This window comes from Chaetodon trifascialis, chromosome 19, assembly GCF_039877785.1.
Source record: "Chaetodon trifascialis isolate fChaTrf1 chromosome 19, fChaTrf1.hap1, whole genome shotgun sequence".
NCBI lineage: Eukaryota > Metazoa > Chordata > Actinopteri > Chaetodontiformes > Chaetodontidae > Chaetodon > Chaetodon trifascialis.
Genome location: NC_092074.1, coordinates 13,182,696 through 13,204,687, shown reverse-complemented (window position 1 = coordinate 13,204,687; position 21,992 = coordinate 13,182,696). Strand labels below are relative to the sequence as shown.

The 21,992-nt window shown below is 44.7% G+C and overlaps 1 protein-coding gene across 2 annotated transcripts in view; it reads left to right on the top strand.

Annotated features, from left to right (window-relative positions):
- The first annotated feature begins 4,357 nt into the window (after nt 1-4,357).
- The window catches only part of itpkb (inositol-trisphosphate 3-kinase B), a 25,777-nt gene continuing 8,142 nt past the window's right edge, over nt 4,358-21,992 (top strand). Inside the window, exons 1-5 of one of the 2 annotated variants that reach the window (XM_070987671.1) lie at nt 4,358-4,894; nt 9,135-9,329; nt 9,836-10,001; nt 10,371-10,649; nt 11,633-12,613. In XM_070987671.1, coding sequence (XP_070843772.1) covers nt 9,283-9,329; nt 9,836-10,001; nt 10,371-10,649; nt 11,633-12,613 — 1,473 coding nt within the window. In that variant the 5' untranslated portion in view covers nt 4,358-4,894; nt 9,135-9,282. Of the gene's footprint in view, nt 4,895-9,134; nt 9,330-9,835; nt 10,002-10,370; nt 10,650-11,632; nt 12,614-21,992 lie in introns of those variants that run through there. The other variant, XM_070987672.1, reaches the window with a different exon arrangement.

Here is a 21,992-nt window from a genome sequence, read left to right as displayed (position 1 = left end):
GATTTGTTGTTCTTGTTCTGCGTTTTGCTGATTGGAGGCAAAAAGTTATTTGATTTGAAGCACTGTATATTCATGATTGTAACATAAATAGTGATTCATTATCGTCTGAGGTTTATGATACAAGATCTACAGACTGAAGGCCACTGTAGCATACTGTTTTTATTTTCTTCCTCTTTTAGCCCTTGCACTGTGCTCACAGAGTGTTAGCTACAGTTCCAGGGGTGTAGTAGAAAACTCTAGGCCCTGTACATACTCATTCTCTACAGGGACCCTCCCTGCCTCCATGGCTGTTCAAGAATGCGCTCCATAAGAAGTCAGCCGACTGCATTAAAGTGCAATCAGGCAACCCCACTGTTCAAAAGCGCTACCACATCTTCACCAGCCATTATCCACTTTACTTGAGTGAAGCCTATTTTTACATTCATGATAAACAAACTGATGTCTGGTAAATCATGTGCATGGAAGAAGGTGGACTAAGCTCCTAAAAAGCATTCTCAGTCAGTCATTCTTCAGTCACCACTGGAGGAAACACAGATCTGATTAATCATCAGAAATCCAGTGAAGCTCTCAGCACATACGTCAGCGTTCGTAACGCAAACCACCATGTGTGCTCAGTAATGCAGGAGATGCTCATTTTCTGACATTTTACTGCCCTAAACACCAACCCAAGTGCTGTTTAGTACAATCTTGCGGACGAAGCTGGCGTCTGTGCCATTGTCTGAACATATTTCACAAATTTCACCCCCAGCATGCGTGGATAGGAAAACACAAGCACAAATGTACACATCCAACCTGAAGACATACACATGCTTTAACCCAAACATGTCAACAGAACACACACACATGCACAAGGAACTGTATGTTACCTGACAGCCAGTCGATAGTGGCTGAGACGAGCTGCTTGACTGGATTGTTTTGTCATGTGACTCCCCTTCTCGCTCTGTCAAATACCACAACACTGAGCAAATACTTCACACCTGTTTGTTTTATGTCATGTCAGCCACCAGCTCCCTCCCTCTCTCTCTCTCTTCCTCTTACACTTCTCTGTGTGTGTGTGTGTGTGTGTGTGTGTGTGTGTGTGTGTGTGTGTGTGTGTTGTAACTCTAAACTCCAGGATCAAATGTCGGCCAAGGAGGGGAGGAAGAGAGAGAACGACTATGAAAGAGAAACATCAGGATGGACAAACAGATACAATGACTGGCTGATATTCAGAAAGATAAAGAAAGATGCAGAGGACAGAAAGGGGTGATCGAGAGAGAGACAGGGAGAGAGAAAGAGAGAGAGAGAGAGAGAGAGAGAGAGAGAGAGAGAGGGATGGGAGGCATCTCTGCCTCAGTAAAGGATAATTAAAATGTTAGTTTACTCTGAAACTTGTTCTTCAATCATCACTGCGCCTATTAATTTCATTAAAGGTTTCAGCTGTGTGTGTGTGTGTGTGTGTGTGTGTGTGTGTGTGTGTGTGTGTGTCTTGACTTAAGAAAGCTGAAACAAGAAACTTCACAAACGCCTGCATTTGTTTTGTGTGTTCACATGTGTGAGTGTGGCAAATGTGTACACCCACAAATTCTGAACTGACACTCAGGGTGAGTCTGTGCTGTGATCATTGTAAGTCAGAACCATAATAGACATTATAAATACATTAAATACCAACTAAAATGCAATGAAACCTAAGAAAAAGGGTACCACTAGAGACAGGTTTGCACTGAATCTTCACAGAAAGCTGTCTTCAAGTAAATAAGCTGAAAGAACTGCGGTTATCCGTGACATGCAAACTATCTCATAGGCTTTCTGAGAAGCGTGCACTCGGATGTATTCATTTTTAGAAAATGGGAAAAGTTATATGTGATGGTGAACATTTGTATGAAACCTGCTAATACTCCTAAAAATTTTATTTTTCACAGTTTCTTTCTATTTTCTATCCAACTCCAAAAGCTGTACACCGGTAAATAAGAGCGGTGGTGATGCTTTCACTGCCAGCCCGTTCTGCATGTTACTAGAGTGACCATTAGAGGGCAGCAGCTCCCCATTGCACCACCAGAGCCTCATCTCAGCACATGACACAAAAGTGGAAAAAAACAAAAAAAACCCCAAAAACCTTTTCAGCTTCAGTTTCACTGCATTTGGGCATGTGTGATGAATTCCATCTTGAAGACATAGAAGAGAAAGATTTTCTATCAGATATTCTTTATTTTAGAACAAAGATTTGAATCAATTTGCCTTTGAGGAGAGCCCCATTTTCCTCAAGTGTTAGACGAGTGGATGTCGTCGTGTTTGATTTTCTCTTTCTTTTGCACTCTACACAAAGTCACAGTCATACTGAAGCCCTCCCGGAAAAATGTGAGGAATTTTGTGTATTTCATAACAAGAGAGCTGAGAGGAAACACGCCTCACCCCAGCTTACATACTGTAACTGATTATGCTTGCAGGACGACCCCAATAAATGTCATAAAGTCCCTGTTACGGACTTAAAATATAAAGAAATTAAATCTTAAAAACCTTGTTAATGTAATACTGTCATGACATTGGATGATTCATTCCTGAGTATTGCTTCAAACAGGTTTGGCACTTCTTTGAGTCTTACTGTGCTGACATCACTGACTTATATCATTATATGATGTTTAAGTCTCCCATATCCTCCATGACACCGTGAGAGGGGAAATAATATGATTACATTCTCAGTTAAAATGTTGCAGACTTAATTTTGTAATTAATGCTGTTAATAAATGATCTGGTGACTCCCCACATCTCAGAAAACTTGATGTATTTCCTGTCACATGTGGAAACACTGGAAGGACTCTCATCCTCCGACATCAATGGTAGCAAGCTGATGCATTGTTGCACCAGGATTCAAGCTTGATTCTGGGGTTTTGGTATCTACTCTAGTCCCTCAGGACAGTTTGATTAGGATCTTACTTGTCATCCCTATACTGATCACTCTCCTGCATACACAGATTGAAGGTGTGTCAGCCCTGACAGCCTGACAGCATTCAGACTCTTTCACCATCGCAGCACGAATGTCATTAACCAATAAACCTGGCAGTGGCTCAGAGACATAGGAGTTCCTGATAGTGGTCCTTGAAACACAGACATCCACACCTGAGGTAAACACTTCTCCACCCTGATAAAAAACCTCATGGTTGACTGATGGTGTACCAGGACCTGTTTGAGACCAGAGTCCTGTTATACGTCACATTGAAAATTTCACCTGCTTACTTTATTACAGGCTTAATCACAATACAACATATTTGCTTTTCCATTATTATTTAAGAGTTCTCTTTTTGCTCTGCATTATAGTCAATGTTCTGGTTTGGAAGATATCATGTCATCAGAAAATCTGTGCAAATAATCCTTTAGAGGAATGGAAAACCTGAGAAAGAAAACATGAAACTAAACGCCTTAAACATTAAGATTTGACACTTTTCAGATTATGATCTTACATGTAAAATACATGATTTACAAATAAAATATGACTCAGTTAAACTACCAAACAGTAAATAAAGTACTGACAATTAACATACTGCCACATTATAATACCTCTTATGTGCTAATACATGAGTAATAATAATCCAATAACATGATATTTATACTAATACAACACTATGAATGAGGTCACTACTACATCTGTATGTGTACTTATGTGTAATGGTGAATGCAGGACTTTTACTTAGAATGAAGTATTTTTATTGCTGAATTTGGCTTCGACCACTGCTGCTCTTACACTGATGACATAATGAATGATGTCATATAACAGTTCAACAGTCACAGTGGACATTTTTCTGCTTTCACTTTTACTTTGAATACTTTAGACACATTTCCCTGGTGACACAGAGTTTTTCTGAAGGGTTTTTTTCAGTGCAGGACTTCTTTTCACTCTGTGGTATTTTACTTAAGCAAAGGATGTGAATGTTTCCTCCACCTGCCTGCCCACAGCTGAGAAGAACCGCTGAAAGGCTCGGGAGGCTCCATCAGTGCTCATGGGGAGCCGCAGCACCGGTTCACCTTTGATTCTCACTAAGTGCTCGCGCTACTAATTAAGTTTACTCGCGCGCTCGTGCACGCGTGCTTTATGTTTATCTGAGGGCTTCCCCGCGCTGGTGACTGCACGAGAGAGAGAGGAAGAGAGAGAGAGAGGGAGAGGGGTGAGAGAGAGGGAAAGGGTGCGAGAGGGAGATAGAGGGAGGAGAGTGAGAGAGAGAAAGATAGAGGTGAAGAGGGAGAGAGAGGCGGGAGAGGGAGAGAGCGGCACAGTCAAGAAGACAGAGAGAGAGAGAGAGAGAGAGAGAGAGAGAGAGAGAGAGAGAGAGAGAGAGAGAGAGAGAGAGAGAGGCTGTCTCGTCGCTTCCGGCTTCAAACACTCAGACAAACAGCGCTTTACTACGAGCTCCTCGGAGGTGTCGAGCTGCACGCATGACAACAGAAACCTCCCGAGAAACTATTCACCCTGATAGCAGACGGTGAGGCTCGGACCGGCCGACGCGACGTGCTCTGAAGTTTTCCTAAAACAACCAGAGGGAGAGGGAGACCGCTGGCGGATCACAGAGACGTTCTGAAACCTTCTTCTCTGGAGGAGGATTTCTGGTGAAAAGGTGAAGAAGCAGAAAGGACCGGCGGCAGCGTCGAACAAGTTTGCGCCTGGAAGAAAGCAACAAGACCGCAGAGGAGTGGATGACAAGTTTCCCTCGGTGCACGAGGAGCCGCGTGCGTGCATGCTCAGTGTTATTCTAGTGTCACACAGACACACACACACACACACACACACACACACACACACACACACACACACACACACACACACAGAAGAGCCATCCTCCTGCACAGCGGCTGGGATCTGCCCGTAAGATCACCGAGAGCAGCGAAAGAGTCCCGGAGAAGCGTCGGAGGGCGCAGCGCTGAGGTAAGATCACACAGGGCCTGCTGTCAGCTCAGGACCTCCATCTGAGCACGCTATCGTTGTTGGATGGAGTTTATTACACTTGAACACCACCACCTCCACTGCAGATGGAGAGGCAACAGTGAAAGTTTATTATAGGCCTGCTCATCCTTTTAGTGAGAGGGGAAACCATTTGAGTAGTTTTATCCCTGTTTTTGATTTTTACTTAAATAAGAACTAAGTATTCTCGAGTGTTATTTATTTTCCCTTAAATGTTTATTTATTTAATTAAAGATGCATTCATTTTTAGAGAACAGCGCCTTCCCAGTATAACACTTGATTCTCATTTTCAGCCATGGTGCTGCTCAGATTGGAGGTGGGCAGCATTTTATTGTGTCTGAATCCAGAATTGAATCAAAGCCAAATCATTTACCAAATCCTTTTTATGCTCAGCTTTCAGCACCTGTATGTAAGAGTTATATTAAGCTGAAGCTCACACAAATTTGCTAATGAAAAGAGGCGGATGGGACAAAAGGTTTGACGAGACATTTGTCAGACTGGGGGCTTCACAAATCAGTTCACGAGCGAGCAACCAGACCCAAAATGGGACCAGCTAAAAGGAAGCCATCACCTGTCATTGCTGCAAACAGTGATTATTTTCATTATCAATTCATCTGGCTATTCCCAATAAATTGTGCTGTCTATAAAATGTCTGGAAATAGTGAAAAATTCCCATCAAACACCATCAAACGTCAGCATTTCTCGACATTGATATAAGAGGATAATCCTCATATTGGAGGGTCTGGCATGTAAATAATTTACTGTTAAATACTTACATTTTTTGTTGATCTTCTAATAAAACGACTTCTTATTGCAGCTCTTGTTTTGTCTACTGAAGTCTGGGTTCACCTCAAGGCCCTCTTGAGGCCTTTTCGTGCCTCTGGGAACCGAAAAGCTTTGAGTGTCCCAGCTGCTATAAGTGGACGACATGGATTGACATGGACTCTGTTGTGGTGCACTCAAATTTAGATGGTGACGTCTAGTTTCCTGAAATTCTATTGAGGAGCTGTTGATAAATAAAGAAAACAGTGTGTTTTTGAGGTCATCTAGTGGGTTAAATCCATGACAAATGAAGTTACACCATCTCATTGATGCAAAAATCATACAAACATCCAACATTACCACAAACATTACCCACTCTGACCTCATCCACCCTGAAATATAATTTAGATTGTACAAACTCTCTGATGCTGTGACTTCATTACACTGTCATATCACCTCAGCCTACCATCTGCTAATGTGAATGTCATCACCAGCATCCTCGAAACGCTTCATCAGCTGGGTTGCTTTCACTGCTCTGTATGTAGGCTCATTGCCCACTTGTGTAGGCAAGTGGACAGTTTGAATACTCACGCAGTCCCACTCAATCTGACACGAGGCTGCTCTGAAGCGCACAGGCAGCGTTCTGAGCTGCTTTACGTCTGCTGTGGTTGTACCAGAATCATCACAACAAGTATTGCTTTCAATTTTGTTCCCCATTTTTGACTGTGGTTGTCAGCTCTGGTGGGCCAAAGGCTGCATTTGTGAGTCGTGATTACGGCATGAGAGCGCAGTCACGGTTGGCTTCACCCGTCCTGCTGCGGGGCTGTTGTTGATTGGCATTGATGTGATGTCATATAATGTTTGAAATGTCAACACTGTGCTCATGGATAGCTTAGCATATTTTCTGCAGATGCATGCATCTTTTTGGGCAGTTTTATCTGCGAGGAAGGTGCAAACAAGTGGCTCAGAGTGAGAGAGAGGAGGCTAAATGTGTGTTGTATCATGGCTTTTCTAATGGCTTTCCTCTGTGTATGCTGCGTTTGTGTTCAGGCTGGTGAGGGTGTCATGTGCGTCCTCTGTTAAAGCCTTCAGCGTGCGAGGCGTTTTCTTCTTTGTGCCTTTTCAAGCTCGAGCCGATGAAACTTTGAACACAGAGTCCCGAGCTGCCCTTTACTGAGGGAAGAAAGGGCTTTGGGATGCAGCTAACCATGTGCAACATGCAGTGTGAAAATGGCTCCTGGTGCCCAGTGCTGCTTCATTACAACCAGGCCGTTTCACACACAGTAAATCGGCTGCTTCTGCATGAAAGATTCAGAATAGACGGCTAAACCAAAATAGCCTGTGAACACCTCGCTTTCCTTCCCCGCTGCTCTTTCTTCTCTCCCAGCCGCTGTCCCGAATCGGGGTGTTTTCGCTGGAACTTGCTGGATGCCAGAGTCCCAACAAGCAGAGAGAAGTGATTAAACAGTGAGGAAAAAAGCCGCACCGCTGCTCCAGCGACAAGCCATTCAGATTGTTTCCTGCCTCTCTCTTAACTGCGTCACTCCCCAACGAGGAAATCCCATGTTTACCCCGATGTTCATGACCCGATGTCTTAACTTATCTGGAATCAAAACACATCCTAAGGCCGTTTCTGGCAGCTCGGCGCGTGACGAGAATGCCGGTGTGCTTGAGCGAGCCCCAGAGCTGGACTGAAAAGGATTTGTTTTCTAGACGCCGGAGCTTCAGTTTAATTTTGCTGACAGATTTGTGAGACAGAAGTTATTACACGGTGGAAAAAAAAAAATCTGCCTCTGTTTGAGCGTGCAGCACACAGCTCCCATTTCACTGCCACTCTGCTGAAATATTACTGGCTGTGCTCTCGTAGGGTCTGCATCTTGGCATTTGTAATTTCACAATATAAAAGATGACTTTCCTGCAGTCGTCCAGACTTGCTGCTCGCAGCTCTGCACACCAGCAATGACTCTCTTGCTTATCTCACATTATACAAAGCAGACTGGAATAATCACTCATCTGTCTGAATCAAACGCACCGGGCCGGCCGGCGTTGAGGACGTCACTACAGTTGGCATTTTCAAGCTTTGAAAGACTTTAGCCTCAGACCACATGAAGCACTGCAGTGATGAGCTGAGTGTGTCCATCTAATTCAGTTAGTTTCCCTTCCTGTGCCTCACCTCCCAGCCATCTTGATTAAGGACCTAAATGACAAGTTTTGGTTCCTGAAGGCCTGTTTCTTGTAAAGGGAGTAGACCATTGCACTGTTGCATAGCAAAAATAGAAAAACCGGTTCATGATTTTTCCTGTGATCAAACTCGATAAGTTTATTTAAGATCAGACGGTCCTAAGACTTGATTCTGTCTCGGTAGGACGGGCCTGTCTCAAGACATCGGGCTAATTATCAAACTTAAAAACATCTGAACGTAACGTAGCAATTAGTCTCCTGTGGTGCAGTAATGACTGAAATAATCTTGATAAATCTGAACACACGAAGAAGAATGTGAACACACTGTCTTTGTTTTGCAGCAAAAAGTGCTGAGTCAGCGACTCTCTGTGTCTCGACCAGGGCTCTATAAAAACGCATGTTCGTTAGCTCATTTACAGTATTGAATTCTACTGTATTAGTGTAATTAAAACATAATTTCTAATTTATTTGGAGCCCCTGTCTCCACGTTTTTATCTGCGTCCCTTCAGACCGACAGCTGAACTCTCTCCATCTCTTCTCCACCCTCTCCAGCTTTTCTTCTTCTTCTGCGTTTAACTCTGCCGACGCTCTTTGCGCTGGCCTCTCTCTCCCTCTCTGCCTCTTTCTTTCTGTATCTCCATCTTCTGCCCTTTTCCACGTGCCTCCCTCGTTTTCTCCCTGAAAGAATGTTACCTTAAAGTGACTTTTTATTTTTAGACCGAAGCGTATTCAAACAGTGTGGAGCTGCAGGATGGAGCGGAGCAGTAAATCGGTCGGGCTGAACTTCAGGAACAAAGCTGTGAAACAAGAGCATGAAAAGGCTCATACAGTTAGAAATGTAAAGCTCTAATAGGCTTTTAAAGTGAAGGAAAACATCCACCCCTGTAAAGGCTGGAGTTGGACTGTAATAAAACAGTTGTTTGATTCAAATGAGCGTTATACAAATCTCAGCCTCTATGAAACATTAACTTGAGAAAAGGCAAATTATTTCCCGTGATTGAAACATGTTCTCTTGCTATATTCTTTACTTTCTCTCTGTCTGTCTGCCCCCTTTTCTCCCACCGTCACCTCCCTTTTATGTGTCTTCTGTTTTAGTCCCAGCACTGGCAATGATGTCTTTTATTTTGAGTGATCAGCAGGACGACATGAATAATCGTCTTTGTCCTTGACGTGGTTTGAGATGGCTTTCCAGGAAGTGTCTCTTTCCATTTTTGGGGAAAAGAAGGCTTGCTTCTCATTTGAATTCTTTTTCTTTTTGCAGCGGTGGGTGCAGATCTGCGGCGCGGAGCTGCCGCTGCTGACTGAATGCAGCAGAAACACTGAAAGCTGTTCTCCAGACCTCCCTGCAGCTTCAGGGGAGATTGTCAGATGTGTACCCAGCACTCAGAGCCCCTGGCCTGGCCGCGGGGATGGCAGCCTCTGCCCTGAACCTGAACGGCCTTGGAGTCATGAACAGGTCAGCTCTGGGTTTTTTTTGTTTGTTGTTCTTTCTGAAATGCTTACTTTAAAAATGTTTGCTCAGTAACTCTATTTTTACTTTATGTAGCACCTTTCATATAAACAAGCAGCCCAAAGTGCTCCACAAAGCAAAGTAAAACACAACGCAGACAAAAAATAAAATCAAGAATAAACAACACTGAAGAAAATTTTGCAAGGCTAAAAATGACAACAATAAAATGTTAAAAACCAACAAATAAAAGTCAATAAAACAACAAATAAACACCAAGGATTAAAACAATGATTAAAACTGAAAAACTAAGGATGTTTTGGAGCTTGTAATTACTTCATAATGCTTTAACATGTTGCTTTATGATGTGCTGCGTTATTTAAGTTTTTCATACATAACCTACTACAGTATGATAGTTTCATGTGTGTGATGAGGCAACAAAATGTAACACTTATATCACTATGATATTTGTAGATGCTTGCAAACCAACCGAGCCTCTCCTGTCCTCTCTGCAGCAGTAATCAGTTTCACTCCCAGCCAGGCTCCTCTAGTACCACCTCCGCAGCGAGAACCAGTCCAGTCGGTCGGCCTGTGCTGCCGGTTCCAGATCGCAGCACCTACTGTCAGTTACTGGGTGGGGGTGCGCTCGGTGGAGGTCTCTACAGCTCAACCAGCCCTCAGGTAACGCATCCAACCTGTGAGAGCCGAATCTGAAAAGACTGTTGGTGTGTTGTCCTGTTTTATCTCCATGAAAACACCAAAACATCAGAAACTGTTCAGACATCGGACAGTTTTTAGTCACTGGATACAGTGCAGATTCATATTATTAATACAAAATATAACTCAACCAATAGATTATGTTATCTAGTTATAGGTTAAGCTACCAGCAGTAGCAGCAGTGTGAAGTAATTATGATAATGTTATAATGTTTGTGCTGGTAGTTTTAGCAGTGTGAAGATCATTGCCTCCCACCTCACATATAAACGCCAGCTGATATGAGCGAGTCATTTCTGGAATGTCTCTAATCCCGTCTCGCGTGTCCCCTCCTAGACAAGCCCTCGGACCCTGGGTCGAACCTTCGTCTTCCCCGCTTCGCCCTCGCTCTCCCCAGGCCGTGCCCCCCGTGCTCGCTCGCCCTCCCCGCGAAGCCCGGAGCTCTTAGGAGTCAATGTGGGCCAGCGGGTCCGACGACTGAGCTCGCCCGGCGGTGAGGAGAGAGGAGAGGGAGAAGGGCAGGAGGAGAGGGGAGGAGAGACGGGAGAGAAGCGAGAGGACAGGAGACGCCAGGCGCAGCTGCTGCAGATCCACAGAGAGCTGCAGAACGTCGAGGTGTATGGTCTTTGTCTGTTTAACTGCGTCTCTCTGTGTCTTTTTGGTCTCCATCGTACTCGCTGCATCTGTCTGTCTCTGTATTCAACCTATGAAGGATGTACTACTTTATCTTAATTTGTGGGGAAAGTCAGAACAAAGCCTGTAAGACGTGCTCTCACCCAGCTGTGATGATCCCCAAGTGCAACAGTTACTCAAGCTGCTGCTGCTGCTGCTAGTACTGCTACTTCTGCTATTGCTACTGCAACCACTGCGACTGTTAGTACTTCTACTGCTGCTGCTACTGCTACTTAAGCAGTATTCAGCTGTTTCTTTTCTGTGTGTACAATAGGAAAGCTGGGAAATTAAACTTTCAGTATCTGGCATTCAGAGAGAAGGCTTTTATTTTGATATTTTCATATTATAAAAGGTTTCTCTGTTTCGTACTTATTCATTTTTATTTCATTTCCTTGCTTGCCTTGGACTGTGTGTACGTAAATCAATATGAACTAATTAAACTTAAGATAGCCCAGAACATGTTTCTCAGGTTTAGTATCAAAAAATATATTTGCACTTTAAAATGTATGCTCAAGTACATGACGATATTGCGTTATCTGCATAAATTGAAATAGGATTTTTACATAACCGCTGTTCGTTGGTTTCATTTTTGCTTAATTTTTGTACTCCAGCCTACATTTGTACTCAGCTCTTGAAACTGCAGACAGTCACACATTGACTTTGCAGCTTGCCAGCAGTTCGTTTTTCAACACAGTCTGGTAAATGCCAAAAATGGGACAATGCTCGAGTCCAGGCTCATTTTTATTTTCAAATTTCTTAATATTGGTAGTACATTATGGTGATATTTTGTCATTTTTTGTCACGTCAGTTTATCTGTCTCTCATCAGGTGAAGTGTTTTGCACCTGTGAATGATAAGCTCTACAGTTAGACCAAGGAAACCAAGCTGTTGCTGCATTTAGACCCTCATTTTCTCTGTGTCTTTCAGGTCAGGGGAAAAGTCGGCATTTTCGAGGCCCACATTTCTGGAATTCGTGCCCAGGTGCTTAACAGTGAGCTTCAGCGCAGCCCTCGGTCTCCAAGACGGTCGCCCAGCCAAACCCCTTCCAACCCCGGCCAGCCAAACACAGCCCTCAACTGCCCAATGACCCACCCACAAGAGAGCAAAGTCCCCCCTGTCGTCCAGAATGGAAGAGAGAGGGAGGAAGAGACAATGGAAGGAGAAAGGAGAGGAGGAAGGGGTGAAGGTGAGGAGGACACCAAGGCCACTAAAACAAACACTGAGAACAAGACACTGATTGGTCAAAATGGGCGCCATCCTGAAACAACAGTGCAGGCTCCCTGCATAGATGGACCGTTTGTTGTTCAGGGTTCCCTTGAGGCATCAAACCCAGATGCAACAGCGGACAGAGAGAAAAAAGGTGGAGAAAAGGAGGGAGAAAAAGACAGAGAGGAGGTAGACAACAATCGAATGCTGGGAGACGAAAGAGAACGGACAGAGAGGGAGGAGAGAGATGGGAAACAGGCCCGGTTGTGTCTGGAGATGCCGCTGCAGACGGAGGCGAACAGGTTGGAGGGTAACCCAGAAACCCCTGCTTTTCCTCAGGCACAAAGCAGTGAGAGCGCCCCATGTTTGCTGGACGTCACCGATCACTCCATGGATCACTCCCCCTCCATCCCTCCCTCCATCCCCGCAGTCATAATAACTGACCACGGTCTGGAAAGCCAGCCTCAAACTTCCGAAGGCCCCGGCTCAGACCAGGGGCCGTGCGGCACCCCCAGCCCCAGCTCCAGCCCCATCCCCGGGCCGAACTCCTCCACCCGCTCCCTCAGGAAGCTGTCGTCCTCCTCTGCCTCCTCGGCCGGTTTCTCCTCGTCTTGGGAAGAGTCGGAGGAGGACGTTTCCAGTGACACGGAGAAAGGGGAGCATCTTCTCAACCCGGCGCTCCTCAGTTCGAAGCAGAGAGCGGTAAGTAGAGCTGAGCGAGAGCGTGTCTGTCAGCGTGCGTATGTGTGTGCTGTGTGTAGAGGTTGACCAACTGATCTGTTAGGTTTAACTGGTCCTGACAGGACGCTCTGTATTGGCAGAACTTTGCTCCGATAGACAAGATCAGGCTGACTTAATAATAGCTCAAAGATTGCTCCAAACTATCGTTATTATATCGCCCTTTAGAAATCGGTCGACCTCGCGTTGTGTGTGTTTGAGTGTGTCTGTGCATGTTGCTGGGTGCTCCTGTGTCAAATTGGCCAGAGCTCTTTGCCTGAGCAGTGGCTGACATTCATAGTAACAAAGCTAGCTCTGTGCCCCGACCTGTGTGTGTGTGTGTGTGTGTGTGTGTGTGTGTGTGTGTGTGTGTGTGTGTGTGTGTGTGTAGGTGTGTTTTCAGTGTGTGGGTAATGTGAGGGTGTGCGTGTGAGAGAGCACGGGTGATAGAAAAAGGGAAAGCGAGAGAATTTGCCAGTCACACACACTTAGTCTTTGCCTGCATTTGGACGGCGTTCAAAGAGGAGGCTGAGGCCTGTTTGGGTATGTGTGTGTGTAGGTGGGTGGGTGGATGTGTTTTTATTTGTAGCCAAGAGAAGTTCAGGAGGCCATCTCACTTCTGCTTTGAAGCACGATTTAACGAAGGATTGTGTAACTGATTTTTTTTTTTTTTTTTTACCAGCGTTTCTTGTAAACAATGTCCCACAATTGTCCCTTTTTTGAAGGACTTTGCGGCTCGAGCTCACGTTCACGTCTTATCAGTGGAACGATTCAGAATCGCATGTGAGGTGTTAAACTGAGCAGCGTCCCCTGCCACAAGACCATGCGTGCATTTGAATGCAATCAATGTGGCATCCCCACATATTCTGAAGATGTTGTAAAACCTAACTCTCTATGCTTGCTTTCATTATGTCCTGATCATATTTTCAGTGCAAGACGTATGAGACTGCAGCTTATGAGAGATGGATGCAGGTTTTTTTTTTTTTTGCATGTTTAAATCTCATGACCAGTCCCCAAACCAACATCCCAGCTCTCCCCGCTGACACAGACTACAAACTATTTGTTTAAATGAATTTGTCAGATGGATTTGAATAGTGTTTGTATCGCTCTTTGCATATTTCTGGTCAGTATTTTTTTCCTTTATCCTGCCAAAGAAAGAAATAGAAGCTCCTGCTGGTGCTTGCAGCCAACTGAAGGACAGTTTTAAGTCTATAGTTACTTGTAAAAGTCTGGATTTTCCCTCATCATAGCAGAAAGATGTCAAACATGTTCATGTTTCATGTTCTTGTCTGTAGCCTGTCACAGTTCCTGATCTGTAGTTTAAGGAAACCTGCTGTGTGTGTGTTTGTGTGTGTGTGCAGGAGGCAAACATGCAGATACACATAAAGCATGCTTGCTTGTGTGGGAGGTATGTAGGAAAGAGGAGAGGGAGAGAGAGAAGAGTGATACTGAGAGAGGAAGACAGAGTGAGCTTGAGAGTAAGACTGGCAGAAAGGACGAGACAAAAGAAAGAGCAGGAGAGAAAATGCAACATCAGATCTGAACGCTTAAAGGACGTTTTTCATACTATGGGACATTTAAAGATGTACCTGGAAGTGCATTGATGCAGACGGGTATCTGTGCTGCAATTCTATAGGCACAGGCTGCAGAGAAAGACAAATACATGTGCAAGGAAACAACAATTTCCTGAACGCTTGGTGAAAAATAAAAAAGCATAAAGCCAGAGATTTCTGCAGAACGTATTTATAGGCTCATATTTCACATGAGAAGGCTCTGCGTCACTGTGGATGCATTCACCCAGTAATCATTCACCTAAGTCAGCATGGCTTGCTCATTTCTTTGGTATAAACACAGTCAAACACATCTGTTTTGTTATGGTCATTAACTTTCGGATCAACTCATTTTTTTTTTGCGCGCTTAACTGGCAGAGGCTGGAATGTGCACAGGGCCATATATAGCCTCTGTTTGGCTGATCTTTCGACTGTTGGGCACCTCTCCAAGGACAGAAGGCATATATGCACTGCCAGTGTTTTCCTAGTTCTAAATTAGCGGCAAAAGGGCACCTGCAGCAGATTGGCATCTGTGTTTGTCTTTCTACGGCATTTCTGTTGAGTTCTGGGGAATGAAACAGAGAAGAGTCATGATGGGTGTTGGCTCTTCTGTGTAATTCACCTTTAAAGCATCAGCAGAGCATTTCCAACTGAGCAGCTGCAGAGGAATCCTCAGAGATACACTTAAAAGCTTGGAAATTGGGAAATGAACTGTTGTAATAAGATACACAGGGTCTTGCAATTTTAGGATGTAAGACAGTGAAGAATGCCTGACAACAAAATAACCATGTTATCAACACAGCTGGCCGAATAGCAGTAAAACTGAAGATGGTTTACGTGAACGAGTTGGAAAATTCAGCAGCAGCTGGAAACGACATCAACCTGTCACAATGATTGACTTTATGTACAAGTTTGCTTCCTAATAAAAATGACCTAATTTCATTAGTTTTAACAATTAGTCAATCAATCGATTATCATCTACAGAACATTAATCTTTGAAACAACAGTTGCAGGTTCCTGCCTCTCAAATATGAAGATTTACTGTGTTTCAAGTCACAATAAAGTGAATATCTTTGTGGGTGAACTGTTTCTACCAACAAAACCATGTGAAGTCACCCCCCCGCGCTCTGGTTAACTGGTATTGGTTTGACATTTTATGGTGTGAATATCTGTAGATTCATTGTTAGCATCGCCCTGAAAACAAAATGTTTTACGCTCTGCGGCTTCAACTCTAATAAGCTCCTTATAAAAACTTGCTCCGGGCGCTGTTTTAACCTGTGTCATGTACAGAAAACCTAGTGGAGCAGAAGCTACAGTAGCACGGAAGTGGGGCAGTACTTATGAACACTATAAATGATGCAGAAGGTGTATTGTTACTCACGCTGTCTCCATTGTAAACAAAACTTGGGATGCATTACAGTTTTGGACTCGCTTCAATAACCCTGAGGTTGCTGAAAAGTTGCCGCTCGTACACAAGCAGATGTGTCTTTTGGAGTGAAGACTGCACCCATACTGCTCCAGTGTAACGCGCACACACTCACATGCGCTAACGTTGACCCACCCTCTGAACACAACGCTGCAGCTTCTGCGAGATGCACGTTGTAGAACACACAGACACACACTCTTAACTTGTGTCACGCTGACTCACATCCCTTTTTGTGCGATCCACACTGACCCAAACGTTAATCTGCACCTGTGCTTGTTCACCCAACCGTCAGATCAAACCTCACTGAACACCAAACACGGCGGACGGGACGGGACGGGACGGGACGGGACGGGACAAAAAAGTCATTTTTAAGTCCTGAACTGTAACTCAAGTGGGTCAGCACAAACTATCAGCACACACACACACACACACACACACACACACACACACACACACACACACACACACACACACACACACACACACACAGTGAGACGTGCACTGTGTTTGTACTGCAGTGGAAAATCTTCACTACCACGGCGGCTGGTTGCCTAGCAGCCATGTGACGTCAAACCGAGTTTCCCTCTCACAGCTGTGTGTGTGTGTGTGTGTGTGTGTGTGTGTGTGTGTGTGTGTGTGTGTGTGTGTGTGTGTGTGGGTATGTGTGTGTGTGTGTGTGAGAGAGAGAGACATAGAGTCTGTAGGTTTATGCGTGCGTGTCCAACTCTTTGTGTGTGTTAGAGTGCCGACTTGATTTTCTGTCAGAGGGGAAACACCGGTCAATTCTTTATTTGGTGTTTCTGTGCGAGCTTGCATGCTGGCGAGACGGCATGCGTGTGCGTGCTCAAGCCGCCGGCTGTGGAGGCGCCAGGCCGGCCTGCAGTTACAGAAGCTGACAGTTTGGTTTGAAAGAGCACCTGCTTTTGGACCCGGCGCAGACGTGAAGTGTGGTTTCATACGGTTTCAGGGCTGTCAAGAGACACGCTGGGGAAACCCTGCTGGATGTGATACAAGAATGCAAATGTTAGCATGCACAGCACAGCTCATAGACTGGACGTCCACAGGTCGAGCCTTCTGCATGTGATGTTATATTGACAGAATTTGTGCAGACTTTTTGCTTACCCAGGTGTGTGCTGCTAACAATGCTCTTTACACCCAAAAAATGAGTCTTTCCTAAACCTAAACAAGTCATTTTGTTGTCTAAAGCATTGACTTTTGGCTTCACACAGGACTCAAACCCCATCTCCTGGGTAAAGCCCTGTCACCTGTGTGACTACTCTCATCCAGGTACAAATAGACACTCCGTTTTTGGTATTAGATGTGACAGTTCCACATTAACTGTCTGTGCTTTTATAGTTTCCGTCTGGTTAGTGAGAAAAAAGAAGCCCCCCATTGTTGAATTCATGTGTTAGAGGGTTCAGGCTTGGTCTAAAGTCAGATGTCTTCAATGTTCCATCATGAAATCAGTCCATTCTTCTTTATTGGATTGCATTATTCAGCCACAACCAAGCTGAACATTCACATCACAATCATCTCACCCTTTTTTTTTTTCACGTGTCCCCTTTTCTCGCCTTTATGCAGTCGTCAGTTGTGCAAAACCATTTTTCCACTGGCCAGTTTTGGTTTTTATCATGCACTCTGTAAGCACCTACTGCACTTTGTTTAGCCTGCATCACACTCCCTGCAGTTTAATTCGGTCTGTGCGTGCATGTGTGTGAGTGTATGTGTGTGAGTGTATGTGTGTGTGTGTCTAAACTTTGCAGACTCAGAGAGTTGCAATATTTGTATCTGCACGGGGACCTTGTGGTGAGCGATATCAGGCTTGTTGTTTCCTCAGTGCTTCTCTGTTGAAAACATCAGCATGCATCAGTGTTTCCCCTGCTACTTCACATTACACATTTGTAACCCAGAGTTACCCTTTGCCCCGTTTTTTCTTTTTTTTTCCTCACTGCTCTCTCCTCCTTTCATTCCTCCCTGCATGCAAATGAGCGGTATCTGGTCTCTCTGTGTAAACTTAATTCAGATTTCCAGACATCTGTGCACACTCTCTGGCAGAACACCCTTTTCAATTCTACATCTGTTAATTGCACAATTCAATAACCAACGTGCTACTCGTATGCAAACGTACACTGCGTTAAAACGTGTCTGCAGACGCTGAAAAACACGATGCACATTTCTACATGCTGATAATCAAGGGGCCAGTCGAAAGTCTTCGCCTCAATGCTTCTTTTTTCCTCCGTGCTCTTTCTGTTGTTTACAGAGGGCAAGGCCTTTTTTTTTTCTTTCTTTTGTTTGTAGTCAGCGGCGGATGTGGAAAATACTGTCGCTGAGGCAAGCGGCAACCCCCCCACTTCCTGTCTGCAAGAAGTTCCTTCTCTTACCATTTCCTCTCTCTCTCTCTCTCTCTCTCTCTCTCTCTCTCTCTCTCTCTCTCTCTCCCTCAATGGAAACTTTACTGTTCTTCCTGCTCGCCACTTGTCATCCAGCTGGTCTGGGGATAGAGATAGGAGAGACAGACAGACCGCCGGAGAGCAATGAGCCAGAAAAAGATGAGAGGGAGGTTGACTTTGACGGAAGTTTTAGGCAGAGAGAAAGAGTGTGTGTGTGCATGTGTGTGTGTGTGCGAGTGTGTATGTGTGGATTTGCCAATTCAAACACCTTCCTGCACTGTATTCCAGTTCGTCCAGCTTTGCTCACATAAGAAAAATGCACATTTTTCATCACTTGACGACAAATAGAATAAAAGCTTGCTGCTTTCCAAAGACATAATACATGTGTCTGACCGCGAGTCTGAGAGCGTCGTAACCGAAGCTGACCTGAACCTGACAGGCGTTCTGTACTGTGGCTACTGCTTGCCTGTGCACACACATTACACATGTGAGCACCTTGTACATGACCGAAAAAGACCTTGTATTACATAGGCTATAAGCAATGCCATCAGCATTTATAAATCTAATAAATTCTGAGTCTTACCATTGATGATTACACCAACAAGTTTAGGAGATTTTCTTTAAAAGACAGCAGCATTATCCTTTAATTCACTCATGCCCCTGATTGAACTGCACAGCCTGACTGTCGCTGCATAGTAAAGTGTGATTTCTGATGGGATTTTTAATATGCAGCGCTCTCGTCGGCGAGCTGGATTCGACTGTGAAGGCAGGGGCAAAACTCTGGGCTGCTCATTTTCACACTCGCCTTCCTGCTTTGAACGTGCACTCAGATGTTCATGGAAGTGCATCTTTGTTCTTCAACCCTTTGTGCACCCTTGAAAATGAATCGACGCGTTCTTCAAACATTTTGAAGCTTAACTTTCCACGAGCTCATTGTCACACGCACACAAAAGGCAATTGTCACCTGCTAGCTGTGAAATGATCATTGCACACGCTGCGGTAAGTTCAGGTGAAACCTGGTCAGTACATTCCGATAAAGTCACACATGCAGAGCGCTGAATGTCATTTATGTGCATGGCTCGTTTTTACATCACAAAAACTCAGATGTCACATGCTAAAGCTGCATCGTAGTAGCTTCATCAGCTTGCATGTTTCCTTTTGTCAATTTTAGTGCATGTTGTAACGTCTGTCACAATCTTTCTGTGTCACACATACAGAGAGCCACGTGCATGTTTACACACTTACTTACACCGGCTTAAATGCATACTCAAACATTTATAAGTGGAAACAGGGAATGGACGCTCAGGCTTAGTTGACTTTTTCCACGCAGCCTCTGCATTCTCACGGTACATAGTGTGCGTTCACACTTCCACACCCACACACAAACACACACACGCACACTTAACTCCGTCTGTGTCTTTCAAATGTTGTGACCCAGGTGGGGATTTGCATGCCCAGGTAATGTTCGTCCTCTGTTTTGCCAATCAAATGACTCGCGATTGTTTATCACTGCACACGCTGAGACACACGCGTGTAAATCTTGCTGGGGCGTAGAGCGAGGAGCGCGTGAGCCCGAGGTTTAAGAGAGAGAGAGACGGACTTTGGGTGCGTTTTGCAGGAGAGCTGGACAGATAATCAGTCCGTCACCTGACAGAAAGCCCTTGGGCCGTGATGTGGTCTGCATGGCTGTGTTCAGTGTGGAGTGTTGTTGTGTCACTCGGAGCCATCTGTGTCATTACCATCATCCACCTCCGCACCAGCCACCTTCAGGTACTTCTATGTCAGGCTTTCAGAGTGCTTTTCATACCTGGATTTAGTCCTTGTTTAGTGCTGTTTGACAGCTTTGGGAGCTAGATTTCATTGAGCCATAATAGTGCTGATAATAGTTGTTGTCTAATTACACACAAACTTCTCCTCTCCTCCTCCTCCTCTGACTGCATCTTAATGTCTCTGCCTCCTAAATCTTCACGCTGTGATGACACCTGCTATTACTCACACGTGAGATAGTCCAGACTTTCTCTTTTCTCTCTCCTCTCTCTTGCCCTCCGCAGCTCTCACACATACACACACACACCAGCTGTAAGTGGGCAACATAGTACATGGATGACAGTCTGAGCTGACAGAGAAAGTGCAGACCCTGGCTGCTTCCCGAGCTGTAGCCTGATACTCTCGCTCTCTTGCTAACTGGTTATAGATGGTGGAAGGAAATGAGGAGGGGGATACCATTCAGTTGAACTTATTTGTGCCCCTCTGGTGGTCTGAAAGGCTTTGTCAGTGTTGCATCTCCTCTGACGAGACGCCAGAAGCAGTCATTTAAATGTCCTCTGATCGAAATGTGGCTCTGCTCTCGATGGATCAGAGGAGAAATTCAAAGAGTGTTTGAGTTTTGCATTTCAACCTTAATTTATTCAAGGCGAGCCAACAGTGCGTATGTTTCTCGTCATACGTGCACGTGGAGATTCCCGGTGCAACAAGCCACACTGAGCCTCCATTAGAGAGCACTGTGTCTTTAGACAAGCTGAAACAAACCATTTGCACCAAGAAATCAATTCAGGAGACTTCTGGAAATACTGAAGCGTGCTACCAAAATTGCTGTCAAACGCGAGTAATCCCAGGGTCAGTCTTCTCTCTGAGACCCATTTCGGCTGACCCACCTCTCAGTTAGTTTCCACCATGTGATCCGTGCTCGTGTGTGCTTTACTTTTGGTCGGGGGGTGAGTTTCTTCTTTCTCTCCTTCAGTGGTGCAGAGAAAACCCCCTCATGTGATTCTTCAGGGAGAGAAAGTGCGTGTCTGAAGGCGTGTGTGTGTTTGTGTGTGTGCGTGCATCTAACCATAGATAGTCATGCTATCAGCTGATGAATTTTCGTCAGGTTCAGATTATGTGACATGGGCTATATATCTCCTTCTATGGTCCTCTCCTCTTATCTTATCCTCTCCTCTCCGCTCCACTCCTCTCCTCTCTCTTCTTCTCTCCTCTGGTTATTTGTAGACATAATATTATTTCTCTTGGTATTTGCAGACCACAGGAAATCTTCTGCGTGTGAGATCACAGCATTAACTAGAGGAAATCTTTACCACTGTCCCGTGTAGGAAGTTTCAGCACAAGTATTGTCTTACACAAGAACCAATTACTGAGCAGATGTGATGATTTAAGGGTGGATTTGCCATCTATCATGATGTAAATTGCATTCATGTGTCCGTGTTTTGCATTGAAATCTAACGTGAAAGCTGTGAGAAGCATTTCCAATGTGCTTTTAAGGGGAAGCTCCTCAAAACATTTCTCTTTTTTTGCTGCATCCACTGTTAGCTCCGCCACAGTGCTGCACAGCCGAGCATTGTTTAAACCCACAGAACAAGACATCTGGAGTTTTTCCATCTGATGTAATGCTGCTGGCATAAAAACTCTGCCTTTTCTTTTGAATATGTTATTCAAGAAGAGCGTTATTTGCTGCGCTGTAGCTTCAGTGAGGTGTTGCAACATGCACCAGGACTCATGGGGATGACAGACTGGTTTTATTAATCCTTTATTCAAAGAAAAGTAACTTTTGCCTCGTGTTGCTCATCTCCATCTGTCACACTTCTTGTTCTTCAAATATTTGACTTTGACCTTGTTTGACTTGTCTTTATCCATTACAGTGCTTTCAGAGAGCTTAACATGTTTTTCTTCTGCAGTAAAAAATTTGATATATATGCACAGGGAGAGTCTTTCCATCACAAAGATGGAGAAGTGGAGGGCTGGAGAAAAGAGAGAAGTAGACTTGGTGGTCACTGACATAAAAGCTGTTGATGTTGAAAACTACTTGCAGTATGTGTTTGTGTGTCGGAGGCAGCATATGTCTCAGTTTGTGAATGAGTTTTTGTGTTTGTGCGTGGCAGGAGTCCTGCAGTTTACTGTATCCTTGCCAGGGACAGGGAGAGCCCAAGGAGAGTGCGTGTGTGTGTGTGTGTGTGTGTGTGCGTCTGTGTGTGTGTGTGTGTGTTACCAGGGGAAACCCC